The sequence below is a fragment of the Leopardus geoffroyi genome, chromosome X, assembly GCF_018350155.1.
Source record: "Leopardus geoffroyi isolate Oge1 chromosome X, O.geoffroyi_Oge1_pat1.0, whole genome shotgun sequence".
NCBI classification, from domain to species: Eukaryota; Metazoa; Chordata; class Mammalia; order Carnivora; family Felidae; genus Leopardus; species Leopardus geoffroyi.
The window spans coordinates 123,377,857-123,399,480 of record NC_059343.1 but is presented as its reverse complement, the minus strand read 5'-3'; the positions used below and the strand labels follow the sequence as shown (position 1 = coordinate 123,399,480).

Below are 21,624 nucleotides of genomic sequence, written 5' to 3'. Positions count from 1 at the left end.
CCTCTCAAGGAATATCTTCCAATTATAGTGATGATTCTCCATATAGCTGGTCATTTCCACCTTATCATCCCTCCTCTGAAAAGTATGAAAACACCAAGGTAAGGATGTGAAAGAGGTGGTATTCTGTAGAGGAACTGCTTTTTTTTCCTGTTTAGCAAATTAAGGTTAACTGCTGTGTATGTCACATGTTCTTTCAGGTTGGTTATACAGTGAAGTCTGTGATCGTGACGTGGCAGAGACAGATGTCAGGATCTTTAGCATTAGATCCGCTGGGAGAGGTGGCTTCGTTTTAGAAGCACATGGATATGGCTTGTTCTAGAACCTTATGCTCTAGTGTGTAAGGCTCATTTAATGGCTGCCGGGTGCTTACTCTGGGTAGGGAGAAGAGTGGCTTGTCCTCCAGGGGCCTTGGCCCAAGTTGGGAGAAAGACATATGTACATATATATGTCTGTCTCTCTGTCTCAGGCCTAACGGATAGGATCAGGTGCTGAGACCTTTGACGGGGGTTTTGAAATTTTAGAGCATTACAGAAAAAAAAGGAGTCTGCAGAGAACTTTAATCTTAGTGTAGAGGAACCTGCAATGTAGAAATGAAACTAAACACCACATTTAAAACATTCAGAAAAGCAGCTGGAGAACTGAGATAGGACATAACTCCTCTGAGGTTTTTAAAGACCTCATATGGAGGAGGACGTGGATTTGGGGGAGGCGGTTGGTCAGGGGAGAGGAGTATTCTAAATTTTTGACAACCTTCCATTTCAGAATACACAGCAAGAGCTCAGGGCTCTGGCCTTTGGCCTGTGCCTTGAGTACTACCAGAGTGACACTGGGAAGACATGTCTCAATGCTTTCATCCCCTGAAGCCATTTTGAGAGTTTTTAGTGACCTCACTTATAAATGCTGGCTTCTGTCCTCACTCCCCACATTCATCCTCAAAGCAGTGGGTCTGACTGTCCCAGACCCCCGTGAGTGCTGCAGCTCATGTGTAGCTATAGGGTGAGCAGGCTGGGCTGTCTTGCCTGGGGGCGGTGTGGCCAAGATTGGCCTGTGAAAGAATGCTGCTTTTTAGGATGGGGCAGCAGCAGCTGGGTGTTTGTGAGGCCAAAATCATGGTCAGAACTGACCTTGGCCTTGTGGGCACTATGACCACTTTGGGCAATGAAGCAATAGGTTCCATTCTGTGTATGGCATCGTTGAAGATGTGGAAATTCCATGGATTGTGACCTTATCCAGTTGACTGGGACTTTGTCACTCATAAGTCTTAGTCTGTCTTTGAAATTGAAGACGGGTTTTTTTGTTGTTAAAAAAATGTTTTGAGATATAATCGATACACCATAAAAGTCACCCTTTTAATGTGTGCAATTCAGTGATTTTTAGTATGCTCAGGGTTGTGCAACCATCAACAAATCCATTTAAGAGCATTTCCATTACTCCGGAAAGTACGTGGGTACCCGTTACCATTCATTCCCCATTTTCTCTGAACCCTCGGCCTGTGGCAACAACTGATCTACTTTCTTTCTCTATGGATTTGCCTATTCTGGACATTTTGTGTAAATGGAATCATACAGTATATGGCATTTTGTGTTTGGCTTCATTCATAGTGTTCCTGAGGCTCATCCACGTTGTAGCATGTATCAGAACTTCATTACCTTTTTTTTTTAAAGATTTTATTTTTAAGTCCTCTCCACCCAGTATGGAGCTTGAACCCACAAACTCGAGATCGAGAGTTGCATGCCTACTGACCGAGCCAGCTAAGCTCCCCAAAGCTTCATTACTTTTTATAGCCAAATGGTATTCCATTGTACGGAGGAGATAACACGTTTTATTTATCTGTTCATCAGCTGATGGACATTTGGGTTTCCACTCTTTGGCTACTATCAGTAATACTGCTATTCACGTACAGGTGTTCGTGTGGCTTAACTTTTCATTTCTCTTAGGTGGAACTGCCAGGTCAAGTATCTGTGTGGACGTAGGTTTTAATTTTTTCCCGGTATCCACCTAGGTGTAGAATTGCTGGGTTACACACTAACTCTATGTTTCACTGTTTGAGGAACCCCCTGGGTGTTTTCCACAGTGACTGTAGCATTTCACATCCCCAGCAGCATGTATGAGGGCTCTGGTTTCTGCCCATCCTTGCCAGCACTTGTTAGTGTCCAGTTTAAAAAATTCTAGCCATCCTAGTATTCTTGTCTGTCCAGTTTTAAAAATTCTAGCCATTGTAGTGGGTGGGAAGCGGTATCTCATTTTGGGTTTCACTTGTGTTTCCATGACGACTAATGACATGAAGCATCTTTACATGTGCTTTTTGGCCACTTATCTGTCTTGTCTGGAGAAATCTCTGTTCAAGTACCTTGTCCATTGTTTAATTCGCTTATTTTTTTTTTTTTTTTTTTTTATTGAGCTGGAGACAAATTTGTTTTGGTCATTCGTTTACATGGGCTTCCTTTAATTAATTAAGGCCTGGAGACAGAAGATGAACAGCAAGAAGCTAAGTGCTGGTGGATTTCTGGCCCAGGCCCTGCCTGCAAAAGACGAAACGTTTCTCTGTTTTAGTTCTAGTTCGTGTGTGCCCGACCACTTTGAATGATGAAGATTTACAGGCTAGTGATGTGAATGTTAAATCCTCTGTGTGTGTAGCATTCATGACTCCTGTTTCTTGCATTTCAAGAGCTGACAGCGTTACATGTTTTGTTTTCAAAGACATGCAGGGGGCCGGACGGACAGCTCCATGCCAACCTGCTTTGCCCTGTGGATGTGGCGGATGTGCCGGAGGGCACCTTGCCTGACAAACAGAGCACCGAGCAAGCTATACGGTTGTTGGAAAAGATGAAAACATCAGCCAGTCCTTTCTTCCTGGCTGTTGGGTATCATAAGCCGCACATCCCCTTCAGATACCCCAAGGTGAAGATCTGGCTGAGGGTTGATCCAGCACAGCTGTGACAGCTCTGTCCTTTCTCGAAGGAGAGATTAGTGTAGTGAGGGCGGCCACATCCTGCCGGCCCTGTCGCTGGGGTGCCTGATGGCACTACTGTACTCAGTGGTGTGGAGATGGGATGCAGAGGTCAAGGCTAAGAAGTAGACTTGGAGTATGTAAGAATCTTGTTGGAAATGCTTGGTTTTCTGCCTCCCCCACTGGAGGGTTTTAGTTTTTTTCTCTTGGACTCCGTGAGCATGTGCTGGGTTGGATGGTAAGATCACCAGAGAGAAGGGAGTCAGAGCCGGCTGCCAAGGCCCTCGGTAAGGGATGGTCCTTGGGGGCACGGTTCCAAGGAACGTGAAGCCGTGTTCAGTAGTTGGCGCTCCCCCTGAGCCTGGTGGGTCAGATCCCTTCAACACAGGGCACTGCTTGCATGTCTGTCATTCAGAGCATGTAGTCTCTGCTGTTTAAAAATCCTTTTCAGTTTTTCCCTGTCGTGTCTTCCCCAGGCCTAAGCAGCCCATTCTTTTGACTTTGTAAAGAATGCCCCTCACTAGTGATGGATGTAGAGAGCAAAAGACATGTTCTTTGATGCTCTGACTGGCGCAGGGGATCTGGCCCTCCCAGCCGGGGTTAACCTGGCAGGCCTGGCTGCTCTCCTTAGAAAGGTCTGCTTGCGAGGCTGGGCTTTGGCTGGCCCCTGGGAAGCTGGAGTTGGCACCGCTCCCAGAGCGATGAGTGGCTTTCTGTGCACAAACTGTTGACGCAAACCCCCACTCTCCTGCCTGGAGTCTGCAGTTTGGGTATGTGAGGGCAGAGGGTGCCCGGGGGAGTAACCCCAGGAAGCAGCCCGGGTGCTGAGGCTTTAACGAGCTTCTGTGTCGGCAGCATTTCACACATGTTGGCACACCACTCCCTGCTGGGAGGATTAAGCACATCCTGTGTGACCTCACTGGGAGAGGATTCTGGAAACTTGTGCCTGGTCTCCCTTGGGCATTGCCCACGTGGCTTTGCTGATTGTGTCTGCTGCCCTTGCACTGTCATCAGGCACAGCCACGGGCGTGCCTGGGCACGTTCTGTGAGCAACTCCCAGGGTGTTGCCAAACCGGAGGGAGGTTTTGGGAACTGGAAACACCCTTCCACGCCTTTTCCACTTGGAGGGGAGGTGGGAAGTGGGGATGGGAATAGGAGGGTATTGATATATAGGAGAAAAGAGAGCCGTTGCTGCTTGGTTCATAGAAAACGAGTGGCGATGTCATTACCATTGGCATCTTGTGAGTGTGACCTCAAGTCTGACTTTGTAGTGTCAGTGAGCTGCCGTGTAAGTGCATCACAGGCTTAAAAAGGCAGTATAAATATCTGTACAGTCCCAGCCTTGTGCCTCTGCCAGAAAAGAATGACAACCTGGTGTCTTTGTGTGCTTTTCCCCCAAGGAATTTCAGAAGCTGTATCCCTTGGAGAACATCACCCTGGCTCCCGATCCCCAGGTGCCTGCTGGCCTCCCTCCTGTGGCCTACAACCCTTGGATGGACATCAGGCAGCGGGAGGACGTCCAAGCCTTGAACCTCAGTGTGCCCTATGGCCCAATTCCTGTGGATTTTCAGGTACCAAGGACATATTTGAGGGAATTATTGGGCACTTCTGGTGTGATGTCATTGGTGACACCACTTTTCTCCGTAGACACCACTCTACCCATCGTGTTTTCCTAAGAATCTTCTCTGTGCTAGGTGTCTTGTGAGGTGCTGGGGGTGGGGTGGTCTGGAGGAATTTCGGATGTAGGGGGTGCTGAGTGGATGTAGTCTCCCAATCAGTGTCTCCACTTCCAAAGAAGGAGGCATCTGGAGATTTGGTGATTCACCAGACGTAGGCACCGGGATAGGGAGGAGGCCTGGACGACCATCACTAACTCATGGGGGGTGCTGTTCAATCCAGGTGACAGCTCATCAGCTATGGGACGGCGGGCAGCTCCTGTGTAGCCCAGAATGTTTGTTTTGCTGGCACTGGCAGGTCCTCTCTGTGGGGAAGCCTGCACAGGTACCCATCACTCTCAGGCAGTGGTGTGTGGGCAGGGCCTTGACACAGAGGGAGCTGGGGCACCGACGTGGCTGTCCCGCTGCGACATCTGATGTCCCTTTGCCATCGCGTGGGGGTGGAGCAGCCAGAATTAGAATCCTCATGCTGACTCATCAGTCACCCTCCCCCTGGAGTACAGAAACCGTGCTGACCAATGCTCTTTCTGGACTATTCCACACGCAGCCCTGCCCTTCTGTTACTATGTGAATACACCAATAGGCAATCTACCATGGATGGTAGATGGCAGTGTTTTTAAAGGCTGCTTCCTGGACCGCCTGCATCAGAATCCCCACAGGGGCTTCTTAGAAGCACAGAGTCCTGGCGTCACTCAGACTTAGGGAGTTGGGAGCTTGAAGTGGTCCTGAGAACTTGCATTTGCAAAAGCACACCTGGCGATTCTGATGCACTCAGAGGTTTGGAAATACTGCTACAGTGCACAGTTCCAAACACCACAAAAGGGTGAGGGATGTGCGCCCCTCATATCTGTTGGACTCCTGAGGTTCGGAGGGCAGTGGTGAGAGTTTGGAGAGGAGTAGATTCACCACTTGGTCCCATTCCTAACTTCCCGATGCCGGGGTTCTGAGAGCAAGGCTGCGCGAATCGCAGCTCTGAGGCCACACCTGGATGTTAGTGACGGCCACTTAAAATGTTCTTCAAATGGGACTGTGTCCCAGGAAGGGTGCCCAGTGTTTAATGTTGCTATCTCGCTTGGTCTGCATGGGAAGCTAGTGAGGTACCTGCCGTTGCTGTTGTCCAGGCTTCTCAATGGTCTGGGTTCAAATTCCCGTTCTGCCCCATACCAGCTGCACAACCCATGGCAAGTCATTTTACGTCTCTGAGCCTCAGCTTCCTTCTCTGTAAAATGGAAACGAGGTGGAGAAAGGTTTTCGGCAGGGAGCACAGAGCACATATGAAAGCGTCTAAGTGCGAGCTGCGTGTGGGAGCTCCTTCAGGTGCTCTCCTCCCCTCCCCACACCCCTCCTCACGGGTGGTGCAGCCGCCCAGAGGACCTCCCTGGTGTGCTTGTGTGCTCCTGCCTCTGCACACTCACCTTGAACTTGGGCCCTGCTCACTGTCCTCTTGCAGCTTGGGGTGTCTGTGCCCAGGCCGCATCTCACTCCACTCTTGAGTGTCTCAATTCTGCCCTCTCCAGCCTCTGGCCCTCTTCCTCAGCTCCACATGAGCCAGTGACCTCAGGGGCCACACTCGGGGTTTGCCACCTCCCGGGTCCACTCCTGCTCGGTCATCACCCCGACTGACCGCAGTCTCTTCTTCTCACAGCTCCCTCGCTCCATGTCTCCGTTCTCCACATGCCTCATGGGGATTGTGAGTGTGGCCCTCTCCTCTCCCCCTGGGTCCTGTCCCCTCTGGAGTCTCCTCCTGGGCAGGTCGCTTACTGTTCTTGCCAGCTCCTCAGTACACTTGTGCTCCGATCCTTGCCTCACCTGCAGTGCTCCGATCACACAATGGTCCCACCACCCACTCTGCTCTGAAACCCAAGTCCTGAGGCTGCTGGAGTGAACCCGGGCAGCCATGAGGTGGAGACACACTCATGGGCCCAGCCTCCAGCCCCAGCAGCCCATCCATGGGGGCTCTCTGCTCAGCACTCCCTTGACCTGTGCGGCCGCTCAGAACCCGTGCCACTCTCCTCCTGCCCCTTCTACCCCTCTGCCCCATCTCTCGGCAGATGATGCCACTTGGGATTTCAAAATGGAGGCTGGTGGACAGCCCCGGGGAGGGGACACCCAGGATGTGTGTGGGTACTGACCTGGGCCATGTCCCCCTGGCCAGCTGTGTGTCTCCAGGCAAGTTAATCCACCTCTCCGAGCCCTGGAATCTTCCCGTGTCATATGGGAATGTTAATGCTCACCGTAAAGGGTGGCTCCGGGGATCGGGTGGCACCCGGCAAATATTTGGTAAACAGCGCTGTTGGTAATGCCCCTTACCGGTCGCCAGAATCGTGCATGCTCGTGTGCTGGGCTGTGGCCATCTCCCTCATCTCGGAAGAAGAACAGCAGGGGCCACCCCCACCCCACCCCCTTGTCCCATCGCCATGAGCTCCTCCTTCCTCAGAATGGAACCTTGTTTGGAATCAGGGTCATTGCAGATGTCATTAGTTAAAATGAGGTCATACTGGAGGGGCACCTGGGTGGCTTAGTTGGTTAAGCATCTGATTTTGGCCCAGGTGATGATTTTGCGGTTTCGCGAGTTCAAGCCCCATGTCAGGCTCTACGATACAGCACAGAGCCTGCTTGGGATTCTCTCTTCCCTCTCCCTCTCTCTGTCTCTCTGCACTTCCCCCGCTTGTGTGCATTTTCTCTCTCTTCTCTCTCTCTCAAAAATAAACATTTTTTTAAAAAAAAGATGAGGTCATACTGGAGTCGCATGACCTGTGTTCTTGTACACAGGAAGAAGGCCATGTGAGGAGGGAGGCAGAGATTGGGGTGATGTGGCCACAAGCCCATGGGCACCAAGGATGCCGGGCACCAGCATAAGCTGGAAGAGGCAGCCCCCTCCCTCAGAGCTGGCAGAGAGAACCTGGCTCTGCCGACACCTGGATCTCGGACTCTGGCCACCGGAACTGGGAGACAGAACAATTCTATTGTTCTAAGCCCCCCAGTTTCTGGTCCTTTGGGAGTGAATGGAGCTTTGGTGGGGTCTTTGGTGCCACCCTCAGTGGGAGTTTGGAGTGCCTGGGGGATAAGTTTTGGTGTACGGGGCCATTTCCTGGGACCCGTAAGATTATGTGAAGGAGACAGAAGGGGATAATAAGTGGCACATCCATCTGCTGTGATCTGTGCCCTAAAGTGAAATCTGATTCACTTAGAAAATAATCTTCCTTTTGGATCTGCTGCGGACCCAGATTTCGCCAGGACCATGTGGGCAAGGGGCTATGGATGGTGGGGAAACACACGTTATGTTTTGGCTGAGAGAGTTAAGGGCGTCAGTGGCGGAATGCTCAGGTGACACTCTTCTGCGCGCCACTGCAATTCCAATTGCACTCACTCTCTTTTTTTTAATGTGCAGCGGAAAATCCGCCAGAGCTACTTTGCCTCTGTTTCGTATTTGGATACACAGGTTGGCCACCTTTTGAGTGCTTTGGATGATCTCCAGCTGACCAATAGCACAATCATTGCATTTGCCTCAGATCATGGTAAGCATTTTCAAATACCTTGGTGAGTCACGCAAAACATAGGAACTTTTCTGTGAAATGTGCTTTTCTAGATTGCCTTAAACATAGGCGTGTTCTCTTTTGGGAATCAGCAGTGCCCCAAGTCTGGGGTCTCAGGGTGCTTTTATGATTGTCTTATTAGTCCTGGGACCTCTCTCCGTGGGGGCGGGGCCTCTTTTGGGTACAAGGAGCGTCTTGGATGCTTGGGAGGGGACCTGATAGCAACCTTTTTTTTTTTATTGATGAACTCAGCAGGAACCCTCCATTTGTGTCGGGAGCCCTTTTAACCCACGCTGCTCATCTAGACTGTTGGAGGATTTCAGTTTTTCTTAGGAGGATCCAGAAGAATCCTGGCAGGGCCCCACAAGGCCCTCAGACCTGACTGCACCCCTCTACTCCCAGCCCCGATGTTCTCTCTGCCAAGAGCCTGGGGCTCGCAGTGCTTTCTCTCTTTTAATTAAGGCAGTTTCCTACTTTTCCAAAAATGGAAACAGTTTATTTAAAACTTTATTTCTTAATTTGAAATTTTTATCAAGCTCAAGAATAGAGGCTAAACAACACCCCCCAGTCCCCATCACCCTGCTCCCACATGCCCAAGGCTAACTAGTGCTGACAGATCTGGGATCCGTTTGGCAGCCTTTGTTTATACATATACATGTGGCGGTGGAGTGTGTGTGTGTGTGTGTGTGTGTGTGTGTGTGTGTGTGTCATATATAGTCATGGAACAAGGCAGAATCGATTGTGCTTATAAACTGTTTTGTTCCCTAGTTTGCTTTTTCCACCTAATGTCACAGACAGTTCTCCATGTGATTTCTCACAGGCCTGCCTTAAGCCTTGTAAAGTCCCACATCATTTTGTCTTCTGTGGAGGCATCCTAAGTTTTCGCTGTTTCCTGATGGTTTGCCATCCCCTCTGGCCCCTCTTTCCCGTGCCCAGTTCCTCTTCCAGTGCTCACACAGTCTGGTGCACCCATGAAGGCCAGGCCCACATGGAAGCTCTCTTTGCTCTGAGGCAGCTGCACTGATGACAGATGGCCCTCCTGAGACTTCCCACCTCCCAACCACAAAAGCCTTCTCCAATCCGTACATGACAGCTGGATGTGGCTTTGGTTATTTTGTAACACGAACTACTCAATGTGCAATCTCTTTTATCTTTTTTATGTCAAAACGGGTGCTCCGATGCAGACATTAGAAATTTCCAGCTTGGGGTATTCAAGCTGTCTTTTGCAAGGGATGGATGTTTTAAGTCAGGGTTAAGAGGTTTTTTTTTTTTGTTTTTTTTTTTTTTATCAAGGTTAAGGATCTCAAATCAAGTTATATTTGTTTGGTCTGTGGTATATTTTAAAAATTGAATAAGCTATCCTTGTCTTTTTAAAATGTGAGTGATAGTGCCACAGTGTCACAGCTCATTGTTCGGCGGCATGCCATCAGGTGCAGACCTGAGCCTGCGGGACTTGTGTCAAGGGAGGCCAGCCCAGGGCTGGGCAGCGGCAGTGCTGGCTGTTGGAGCCCCCGTCCAGGCAAGGGGAGCCCCTCTCAGCAGGGGCGGCATGTCTGTGCGGGGCCATGGGTCCCTCAGCACCCAGCCTGGGTGCAATTGCTAGTTGTTTGCTAAAAGAAGATAGTTTCATTTGAGAATTTAATATTTTTTTTTTTCCTTTTAGAGTTTCCTCATTCGGGACAAAGGTCTAACTTCAAATAAAGCAATACTTAGATTTAGGGGAAGTCCCCTTTTTGTGGTCATTATAGAGGAATTTCTTCTGATGAGTGTTTGTTTCCTCTGGTTTTTACAACAGGAAATGAAACGGTATCTAAAGTGGGCAATGAATAATATCATTATTCGTTTTCTGTCGTTCTGTGCTTTTTATGACCCAGGGTGGGCTCTAGGTGAACATGGAGAATGGGCCAAATACAGCAATTTTGATGTCGCTACCCGCGTGCCCCTGATGTTCTATGTTCCCGGGAGGACGGCTCCGCTTCCAGAGGCAGGAGAGGAGCTTTTCCCTTACATCGACCCTTTCGATTCTGTGTTGGAATTGATGGAGCCAGGTATAAAATACACCGGAGTGATGTTGCTTGATAGTAAGCTTTCTTTAGTTTACATGTAAATCACCTTACCAGTTCAGAGCCCAGGGCTTACCCGGTCCGTCTTCCTGCCCGGTGTTGGCATTCCTGAGTACCTCCGGGTCAGAGAGGGGTGGCAGGGCCAGAGCCACCAAGTACGGCCCTCGTGCACGAGGAGCATGGAAGATGGGGAGTGAGGAAGGAGTAGGTGGCACCCCCAGGATGAGGAGGACTATCATGGTGGTGACAATAGTGCGCTCCAAAGCTGAGAGGCGGGGTGACAGACTCCACCAGGGCCGGGGCTGTCCCCCTACAGATGAGCATAACTCTTGCCTGCACACTTCTACGGGGACTCGGCCCTTTGTGAGGAAGACATTTGCCGTTTTGGCAGCTTACCGGTCTAGTGAGCCACTGGATCTATCAAGTAGGCCAGGTGACCTGCTTCTGCACTCCGCAACAATGAGCAAGTTTCCTTTGACTTCCACGTGCCAGTCCATCCCAGCCTTGAAAATGACACCAATACCTCTCTTCTCTAGGCTGAGATCCCCAGGCCTGCAGCCGTTCTTTCAGGCCCACGGTTATTGTGGCTTCTGTCTTCCAGAAACTCCAGTTTAAGAAAAAGATTTCCAGAAATGTCCCTTGAACAAGATACCCCTTGCTACAGCATGGGGCAATCTGTGCAGGTTCTTTGTGAATTACTTCCTAGGTTGATCTGCTCAGCGCAGAGACGAGTCATGTACTTCAGATGACATTTGCTTTTTTAGGGGTACGTTTTCCATGAACTCTCAGAAGCCAGGTTGTTCCCTTTCTGGACTTCTTTCTTTATTTAATCCATCTAAATCCATTTAACATCTAAATCTTGCCCTTTATATTGATTTCTATTAAAAATTTTTTTCCTTGGTTCTGGCCTATCATCCTGGCCTTTCTGGATCTTTCTCAGTTTGCTTTAAACAGCCCAATTTTATTTTCTCTACACGTGATTTTCATGTGCTGCATGCTTTGCCTTCTTTCAAATCATTGATAAGGTTAAACCTTTTCAAGGCATGATTATAGCCCTTTGTTTCCTTGGAGAAATCTGACCGGTTGAGAATGTTTTGTGTGTTTTTTTGAAACTTTTTTGGGGAGGTGTTCAGCAAGTTGTAAATTCACATAACTGTACTGTTCCCAGTTTATGCCCCAGTTTTATCTCCAGCCTCTGTCTCTTCCCTGAACTTTGGGACTTGGGTTTCCAACAGCTTGTCCCACTTGGCCAGCCTGACGTGCCCAAGCTGGGCTTCTGGCCTTTCACTGTAAGACCCTCTTGGCCCTCTTTTCCTTCTCAGGGAATGGCTGTGCTGACTCAGGCCAAAAAATCGTGGAGTCCTCCTGACCCCTGCCCCTCTTCTGTCCTCCATATGTAGTACGTAGTCCTCGTCAGCAAGCCTGTTGCTGTCCATTCAGTCTGTCTGTACTGCTTCTCACTGAGTCATGCTGCCACCCTGGGCCACACCGCCACCATCTCCTGCTGGATTCCTGCAGTGGCTTGCTGAAGTCTCCCTGGTTGTGCTCGTGGTCCCCTGGAGTTCCTCCTCCTCGCAGTGGCTGAAGTGATCCTGTTAAAACCCGAGTCAGGTGGTGTCACAGCCCTGCTCTGGAGCCTCCCACATACCTCACTGAGTGGAAGTCCTTATAGCAGCTGACAAGTCCTGATGGGATCTGGGCCCCCATTTCTCCCTGACCTCACCTTTTTACAGGCATCTGGGGTACCTGTCTTGGGCAGCAGCCCACAGTCTGGATTTGTGTCATTGCTTCCTCATGACTAGATTCAGGGTAAACATTTTTGACACACACACTGGACATGAGGTTGTGTGCTTCCTTGGTGTCACAGTGGGGACACTTGGTGGTGGCATGTGCCATTGTTAGTGATGCCAGATTTGGTCCTGATTAAGGTGGCCATGTCGGCCAGGTCTTGCCATTTTGTAAAAGTATCTTTCTTTAAGCTTCTTTTCTTTTTATTTAACTTACAAATTAAATATGTTGAAATAAAATTGGGCAGTATAAAACGAATTCTTAAAGATCCAGAAAGGCCAGAATGATGGTCCAAAGCCCAGACCGGTTTTAATAGGAATCAACAGAAAGTATAGGATTGAGACTGTAAAGGTGGATCCACCACAATGAGATGCCATTTCCTATCCATTATCAAAATCAACAGAAAACTCTAGCACTGGGATGGTGTGGAGAAACTGGAACCCTCACACTGCTGGTGGGGATGTAAAATGGTGCAGCCACTGTGGAAAATGGTTTAGCCATTCTTCAAAAAGTTAAAGGTAGAGTTAGCGCGTGACTGGGCAATTCCACTCCTAGGTATATAGCCCACAGAATTAAAAACAGGTATTCAAACAAAAACTTGTATCTGAATGTTCATAGCATTATTCATAATCGCCAGAAGGCTCAAGCACCCCAAGTATCCACTGCCGCATGAATAGATAGGCAAAATGTCGTCTCCCCACACAGCGGAATGTTACTCAGCCTTCAAGAAGGCAGGACATTCTGACACCTGCTACAACATGGATGAGCCTTGAGGACATGATGCTCAGTGAAGTAAGCAGTCCTAAAAGGACAAATACTATGTGATGCCACTTACACGAGGTCTCTAGAGGAGCCAATGTCATAGAGACAGAAAGTAGGACAGTGGGTGCCAGGGGCTGGAGAGCAGGGGAGATGCGGAAGGTAGTGTTTAATGAGGAGAGACTCCGGTTCAGGAAGATGGAAACAGTTCTGGGCATGGATGGTGGTGATGGCTGCGGAACAGGGTGAATGTTTGTGATGCTGCTGAAGTGGACGCTACAACATGGGTCAGGTGGTAAGTTTGATGTTGTTCGTGTTCTCCCACAATCTAAAGGAGATGTGCTGACATCCAGGAAGGAGTCGTCTGCAGGTTGACACTGTTGAGATTCTGAATATCCTGTCCCACAACAGATTTTTACCTGGTGGCTTGGGCTTCCGTGGGTGATCCTTGCCTGAATCAGTTATTACACTGATGGCTCCAAAATTCACATCATTTTTAAAAGTGCCAGCTGGTTGCGGGCACCTTCATTTTGTATCCTCTAACTGGGTGAGGTGCCGAGTTGGCGTTGTTCATAAACTCTTGGGCCAAAAATACATGTAAAAAAACAAAAGACAACGCGTGGTGCCCAGATGGGCTCCTGTCCTCATCCTGTTGGCTGTGCAGGCTTCCGTAAAGTAGTCCATTCAGCAGGATCGCTTCCTGTTTCAGGCCGGCGAGTCATGGACCTGGTGGAACTTCTTTCTCTCTCTCCTACGCTTGCGGGACTTGCTGGCCTGCACGTCCCACCTCGCTGTCCTGTTCCCTCGTTTCATGTACAGCTGTGCCGAGAAGGCCAGAACCTTGGGAAGCATTTTCAACTCCAGGACCTGGGAGAGGACCCGCACCTTCGTGGTAATCCCCGTGAGTCTATTGCCTATAGCCAGTACCCCCGGCCCGCAGACTATCCTCAGTGGAATTCTGACAAGCCGAGCTTAAAAGATATAAAGGTCATGGGCTATTCCATACGCACGATAGACTATAGGTACACTGTGTGGGTTGGCTTTGATCCCCGTGAATTTCTGGCTAATTTTTCTGACGTCCATGCAGGGGAACTGTATTTTGTTGATTCCGACCCTCTGCAGGACCACAACATGTATAATGACTCCCAGGGCAGAGACCTTCTCCAGTCATTGATGCCTTGAGTCTTGCCAAGCACTGAGGAGGGCGTACGTAATGTGCTCCCTTCCAGCTGGGGAGAGGAGGAGTTAGAGCTGGTTATTTGGCGATTACCCACAATATTGGAAGCAACCTGGGGGTAGGCAATCAAAGCGTGCATCAACAGTTTGGCCTAAGAATATGTAATAGCCCAGCCCTTTGATTCTTTATTAATTTGAGTCTTCATTTCTACTTGGTGATCGGACTGAACCATTCTTTCCCATTTTGAACAATCATAGCTTATTTATCGAATGGATAAGTGTAAAGCGAGCAAATGAAAATTGTCATTCTTTTAGCCATCAAGACCATAATAACCTAACGTAACGCTATAGTCAAGAAATACTGGAATTATTTGCGGAATTTAGTGCATTTCAAAGAGTAACCGTATGTCACATGCTGTTTAACACTAAGTTCCTGGTTGTTTTGTTTATAATTTAATAATTTATGTAGCCCAATATATTCAAAATATTATGTCAGTATTTCAGGTTTCTTTTTAAAATGTTAAATAATAATGCCAGATGCATTTAAGTCTTATCTTCAATTTTTGTTCTTAAGATTGCAAATTTTCAAAATCCAAAGATAAAACAGGCATGAAGTGATTAATGTGGAATCTAGGCATGAAGTGATTAGTGTGGAATCTCTATATCAAATGATACGTAATGCTCAGTAAACCAGAGGCATGAAATGTATGGGAAATTCAGTTAAAAATGTTCAAAAAAATGTTCAGAGATGTCTGGCCCAAGTAATAATTTGTTAGCAAGTAATATGACCCTTGACCTCAGAGATCACCTCTTGAAAGGCACTGTTATGTGTTACGTTATACCTGTATCCATGAATTGAGTCACTCAAAACTGTTAAGTGTTTTCCTTCTTCAGGAATAGTTGGTTGCAGATATCCACTTATCCAGGAGGCCAGAAATATTTGACTTTTAATTGCTGATTAAAGACAACACTAATTTTATTAAATTCTAAATTATTTTGAGAATTGTTAAAACTTCATTAGCATAATATTAGGTGATTTCTAATCCCCTGGAATGTAGTTCCGTGTTCCCCAAACATGAAAGTAACCAGAAGGCAGGTGGTAGTAATAAGCTTAGCCTATTAAAGAGGGTGGGATCGTCACAACTCCTGTTAATAACAGTGGAAGCTGATCAGTTATCAGTAGTCATCAGAGGAGTCAACCGCATTCTAAATCAATATCATGTGTAGTCCTGTATCAAAGTGAGTCATTTCTAGTAATTGTGTCTTTTAAGTGCATCAGTGCTTAAAGGTAAATGCTTGTGAAACAAACTTCAGCAAATTAGGTTAAGTTACTTCTGTGTATTAAATTGTAACAAAAAAGACAAGATATCATGTTAAGAGATTACTTCAAATCAGTAGTTTCAGACGGTTTTTTGTTTTTGTTGTTTTTTTTTACTAATTAGCCTACAGTAGAGGTGCATATGGTAACACAATGCTCTTCTAATTGATTGTGACTTAGTGTCCCGGCAACAACGGTTTCTAGTTGAAGAGTGAAGGGCCCTATTCATCTCTCCTGATCCTGAGGCTCATCTTTCTTCTGGATGCCTACGCTTTACTTGTCGGTGGGTTCCCTGGGCCTTTTATTTCTCCTTCTTTGTCCTTTTTACCGCTCTCATCACTTCCATGAAGATTTTTACAATCCAGTCTGCAAATTCCTCGTGACATATGTTCAATGTGTTTAGCTTTATCTCCTCCTCCACAGTTACAATGATAAGTTTGAACACAGGCCTTTATCTCACATCCGTGTGCTGTGCCTGTTGGCTGCAGTATGTACACTTCCTCATTTTTTCTCGCTCTATTTCTTGAGGCACAGCTTTAGTGTCAAAAATCGCCACGTTCTGCTTTCGCCGAAGTTGTTAGCTGAACTGCGCCAGAAAAGAGTGACGTGGCAGATACATTGGGTGTGCAGCTGCTGTTTTGGCCCGTAATTCGCCAGGGTGACCAAAGCCATATCCGGAGCCGGGTCCACGTGGGGCGCTTTTGTGTGTGGATCCGCCTCTACCGGAAGTGCTTCTGTCTCGTCTTTCCTACTTGAGCACGCGGCGTCAGAGTGCTCCTTAGCTTTTAGTTTTTCTTGGCCTTCCCTTTACAGATCTCTCCCTTTAGAAGTTAAGGCTGCATTTCACATTCGATGGGATGCACATACTCTCACAGGTTGTGGGGGGGCTTGCTATTTTTGGCACCGAACCCAATTTAGAGCCACTTTTTGTTTCCTTTTGCACGTCTCTGGCACACGTTGGGATGACTAGCCGCTATCTGGGTTTCCGATGTCCAAGCTGACCACGTTCCTTATCTTGACTCGGCCTAGAGTAAGCATATCTTTGTGGCTCCACGTGACCTTTCTCTGATCTCACTGAGCTCGACGTGTTTTATTAATGGTTCCACAGTCACTTTATTTGTAGAAAGCCCCATATCACCTGAGCAGGGGTTCTTTGATACAGTTCAGTTGAAACCAGACTAGTGACCCAAGAAAGGTTGAGTGGACCTGTCTCCATGGCTCACAAACATGAGGGTACGCCAGAACCACCCGAAGCCTTGCTAAAATCCAGCGTGCCAGACCCTGCCTGCTGAGGTTCTGATTCATTGCATCTGGGTGGGGCCTGAGAATGTGCATTCCTTATAAATTACGCTGCTCCCCCAAAGGCCACACTTTGAGAATCACTGCCCCTAGTTGTGTGCTGTCCAGTGGCAACTAGGCACATGCAACTGTTTACATTAATTAAAATGAAATAAACATTTCAGAAGCAGAATCGAAGTTGCACTTGCCTATTTCAAGTGCTCATCAGCCCTGTATGATTAGTGGGCACCATATTGGATAGCACAGATCTAGAACCTTTCCATCGTGGCAGAAAGTGGAACAGAGCTGCCCAAGACTAACTGCGTGAGCTGGGTCCACCTAGCTGTTGGCAAGTCCCTTCTGTGAGCCGATTCTGCACCCTAGGTTTGCGTGTGAAGACTTGTCTGGAGGCGAGCCAGGGACGTCAGGTTGAAGCGTGGCGCCGGGAGCGCCCTCTGGCGATCGGCTCTTTCCTCCCCCACCGCTAGTGCCATCACCATCTCCCCAGCCCTTCTCACCTCCTTCCGAGTAGCTTACCTCCCCCTCCTCTTTCCTCCCTTGCCCCTGAAGAATCCACGTGTCTTCCTGAACTCCCTCTTTGATCCTGCCCTTTGAGAACACCGTCAGTGCCTACTACTGGGTCTCCTCAGACCTTCGTTGAGCAGTCAGAGTCTTCCCTGACTCCACAAAGCCCCTTTCCTCGGCTGACCAGTTTTCATACTGGTCCCTGACTCTCCCTGGCCAATCCCTACCTCCTTACCCACCCCTAGGTTGTCCTACCCCCCTGTCCATTCATGACCATTCTTCACAGCCACTCACCTGCTCCCATCTCCAAGAAGCTGAGGCTTTGTGACTCTAGAGTGTGTCATGGCATGAAATGAACAGGAACATCACTAAAGAATCTTATGGCTGCTTTGGAAAAAGGTATCTTTTTCTGAACGCAAAATTAATGTGTTAATTACAGAAAAATTGGAAAATAAATACAGTAAAAGGTAAGAATATGCATCAGTATTTTGCCCCAAGATGGTCACTGAATATCGTGTCTTCTCTGGGGTATGAATGTTTTACATTGCTGTGATCATGCTCTGTGTTTTATCGTGCAGTTTTATATTATTTTTTTCACTAAGTATTATGTGTGGTTACTGCAAATTTCTGCAGATACTTTATGATGGTGGTAATATATTTTGTTGTGTACTTTTACCATAATTTACTTAACCTTCTTTCAAATTATTGAAAATTTAGCTTATTTCCCGATTTCCAGTATTGTAAATAATGCTGTGATGAACAACTTTGTGAATAAAATGTTTTTATGTACATCAAATGACTCCCTTAGGCTGGTCTCTCAGTGCCAAATTGTCAAAAGCTTCTCGATTTGGCCCCTCTCCCCACTCTCCTGCTACCTTAGGGTAGTAAAACTAAAAATAAAGCAAACAAGCATACAATAATAAAAAACATAAAACCAAAAACCCCCAGCAGACCCCACCCCTAATGATAACAGGTGAAAGTGGCATCCTGTTTTACCTTCTAACTCTTTGCTTATTACCATCCTTAAACATTGCTCTCTCTGTAAAATTGTTGGGCATTTGTATTTCCAGTTGTATTTCCAGTGAATTTGCCTTTAAATCTTGGTTATGGGTTTCACTTTTTAAAATAATCAAACAAATTACTCTTTCCCTGCATGATTTTTTTCCCCGGTAAACACGGGGATCCTTCCAAATCTGGAGATTGAATAAATATTCATTTTCCTTTCCTGATTTTGTGGTTGCTTTTATACTTAAGTTACCCTGTCTCTTCACCCTGTTATCAGAATAATGTATGCTCATTGTATAAAATTTGGAAGACATACATGCCAGGTGGTGAGGATGACCACCATGTCCAGAACATAGCCACTGTAGACATGTGTGCATTTCTCTTGGCTCTTTTTCCTACCCACATACATATGCACAGATGAAGACGTTTTTATCTGTACACAGATGAAATCCACATCCAATCCTGTATCCCACCTCTGTGATCTGAAATAACGTCGGCATTTTTTTTACATCATTAATGGCTTTTGGCAAGAAGTCATGATGAGTGTGCCACCCTTCCTACATTAATCCTTTTTTACTGAAATTTTCAAATTTTTGTATGCAGTAAAAAAATTGTGGTAAAGTGCGTATAACATAAGATTTACCATTATGTGTGCAGTTCGGTAGGTAGCATTAAGTCCCTTCACGATGTTGTGCCATTGGAACCTCATCCACATAACTTTTTCCCTCTTGCACAACTGAAACTCTGTCCCCATGAAACACCCAACTCCCCATCTCCCCCTCTCCCCAGTCCCAGGAACCACCATTCTCCTTTCTGTTCCTACGAATTTGACTACTCTAGGAACCCCATGGAAGCCAAATCATAGAATATTTGTCATTTTGTGTCTGGCTTCTTTTACTTAGAATATCTTCAAGGTCCATCCATGTTGTGGCATATATCAGAGTTTCCTTCCTTTCTAAGGCTGAATAATACTCCATTGTATGGATAGATGACACTTTGTGTCTCCATTTGTCCCCTGATGGACACTTCAGTTGTTTCTACCTTTGGACTATTGTGAATAATGCTGCTGTGAACATGGGTATACGGTTATCTGTTCAAATCTCTCCTTTTAAGTACTTTTGAGTATATATCTAGTCTGCATTCGTCTTTAATCACTTAAAACTGTTGGGGTGTATGCTGAGAGATGAGCAAGCTGGTTGGCGGAGCCTCACCCTGGCTACAGTGGGTAAGGTTTCTCTGAATGATGGCAGCAGGCCGACCTCACTGATGCCTGCCGGGGTTACCAAGCCATCATTGCTCACTGTGTGAGGGGGGCTTTGGGTATCAGTTCCAAAATGGAGCTCAGCCCCTTCTCCTTGCGCAAGTCCAGCCTGCAGATTACGGCTCCTTTGCAGAGTCTCTTGAATTTGGCCTGGGATTGGAAATTGAACTAGAACCCAGGTGCCCCCTTTGGCTCCGCCCATTATCTCTTTTGGCCTTAGGTAGAGCCCATTGTGGTTGAGCCTGCTGTCAGCCTAGCCCCCTTCTGCCCCAGTGCACTTGGTGTCCCCTCACCTCTCTCAGGCAGTCTCTCCTCTATACACGAGAACTTGTAGCTGAGAGGGTTGTCACTAGCCAGTGCCCTGGGATTGCCTACAATGTTACGATGATGGGTAAGAGCCCTCACCGCTCTCAGGACTTGCCTCCCACGTGTATCTGAAGTTCCTGCTGGTGTCCCGCCCATTTGCCTACCTAGTGGGGCAGATATTGCTTTCCTCTCAAGTGTCTGCTGAAATACAATCCGATGTGGTGGAAAGCCCATCCTTGAGGGCTTTCCTTGGGGATCTGAGTTTCCTGGCTGTTGCTCCATATCCCACCAAGATCGCTGGCAGGCACTGCTAATAATCATGAAAGGATATTTGACTCCGGATTCTGGACCGTGGTCCTAGGCCTCTGATGGGGGCGATTCCAGGCTGGAGAAAACAGACATGGCTTCAGTTGGCTCTGGGTGCTGTGTCTGGGAGGCCACCTGCAGGTGCATGCAGAGGGCAATGTGGCACACCCCGGGCAGAAGGGAGCCCTGCTGGCAGCAGGGAACAAAGGCTCCATGTCTAGTGTCTTTGGCACCTGCTAGGAAGCCAGAGTTAGGACGTGGACAAAGAGAGGAGCAAAGGCCAGGGGTTAACGCTTTTGCTTTTTCCTGTCTGTAAAAGTCAGGAAGTGTGATTTATGCGGGTGAGATGGTTTAGAGCAGGACTGGGGCTGACATTTACAAAACCCTTGCCCTAATTTATTGTCGTTTCGGGTGTGCTTTGGAAAGAACCTTTGCAGGTGATTTATATTCAAAATTCATTATTTACTTAACAGGTTTTATGAATTCATCTCCTCCACACTATTGAAAAAGGTATCCTTGTATTTGTGTTAAGTGCAGCATGAGTTATTGTATGAATAAATCATATTAAATTTGCCATTATCATTGTGTGTGCAATTCTTGCTGCTGTTTTGGGACTGCTTGATGCAGCCTTAAAATAAGTGAAACCATTTAACGGCCCTCCATCCCATCGTACGGTTTTGCCCCCTCACAGTACCCAGCCTGCCCCCACCCGTGTGAGGCCAGGGCAAGTGTGCTGTGGGATTTGAGAAGCGGCTGAATTATGGGAGGGGGGCGGTAAGTTGCACTTGGGCATAGAAGCGCCTTGCTGGGCAGTGCTATTTCTCTCAGCTTACCCTGCAGTTAGAGACTCCCCAGAAAGAAGGAGGAAGTGGGGTGGCCGATCTAGTGGGCCTCTTTAGGGAAACCAGATGTGCAATAGCAGCCACTGAAAGGAGTGCTGGCTTGTCATCTTGAAGGAAATGGGTGGGTTTGTGGGGTGCCAGCTGGAGAAGCCCCCACTTAGTGCCTTAAGTACCTTAACAAATCCTGGCTTGTCTCTTCCGCCTTTCCTTGTTGATGGCTTTGAGTGAAGATTTGGATGGCACGCTTCTCATATTTGGGGAAGAAAATGAGGACACTGGAAGACATCGTAAGTTTCCAAATGGATCAGGACAGGCTGGGAGCATTGGGTGAATCTGAGCAGGTGAAGTATGTCCAGTGTGTTTATTGGTTGGCTTATTTATTGCGACTGGGCAATATACAAAGCTTACTGGCACAGAGTTTTAAAAAGCACACATGTGTGCAGCGATGAGTCATTTTCTATCCTGTCCCATTCCCCACCCATCTCTGTGTCCTCAGGGGCAAGCATAGGTACCGATTTCTGGTGACTTGGTGAAGTTTGAGAAGGATAAATATGGGCCTAACAATTGAGCCCCGGGACCCAGGTGTCAAGGAGGGGTGACCCAAGGGAGCAGTGTCCCCTGTGCAAACCTTCAACATTTTGGTCCACAGCTCAGCGTGGGACTTAGTGGGGCTTCGCTGCCCAGAGTGAAAGGGATGTCTGGCTGCGTAGGCGGGCATCTGCCCGCGCTCTGCCGGCACCTAGAGAATTGTGTTTAGGTGCCGACGCGGAGCTGTCATGGGCGTGTGCACGAATGGGAGACCCCACCTGTCGTGTGAGGAACACTGGAAGGAGGA

General features: G+C 47.7%; 1 protein-coding gene across 13 annotated transcripts in view; it reads left to right on the top strand.

Annotated features, from left to right (window-relative positions):
• Positions 1-17,865, top strand: part of IDS (iduronate 2-sulfatase) — a 40,803-nt gene extending 22,938 nt beyond the window's left edge. For 4 of the 13 annotated variants that reach the window (XM_045472734.1, XM_045472746.1, XM_045472735.1 and 1 more), the window contains 6 exons: positions 10-98; positions 2,701-2,901; positions 4,351-4,521; positions 8,018-8,144; positions 10,037-10,210; positions 13,482-17,865. In XM_045472734.1, coding sequence (XP_045328690.1) covers positions 10-98; positions 2,701-2,901; positions 4,351-4,521; positions 8,018-8,144; positions 10,037-10,210; positions 13,482-13,954 — 1,235 coding nt within the window. In that variant the 3' untranslated portion in view covers positions 13,955-17,865. The remainder of the gene's footprint in view (positions 1-9; positions 99-2,700; positions 2,902-4,350; positions 4,522-8,017; positions 8,145-10,036; positions 10,211-13,481) is intronic. The other 9 variants (XM_045472745.1, XM_045472748.1, XM_045472744.1 and 6 more) reach the window with 5 other exon arrangements.
• Positions 17,866-21,624: the final 3,759 nt, after the last annotated feature.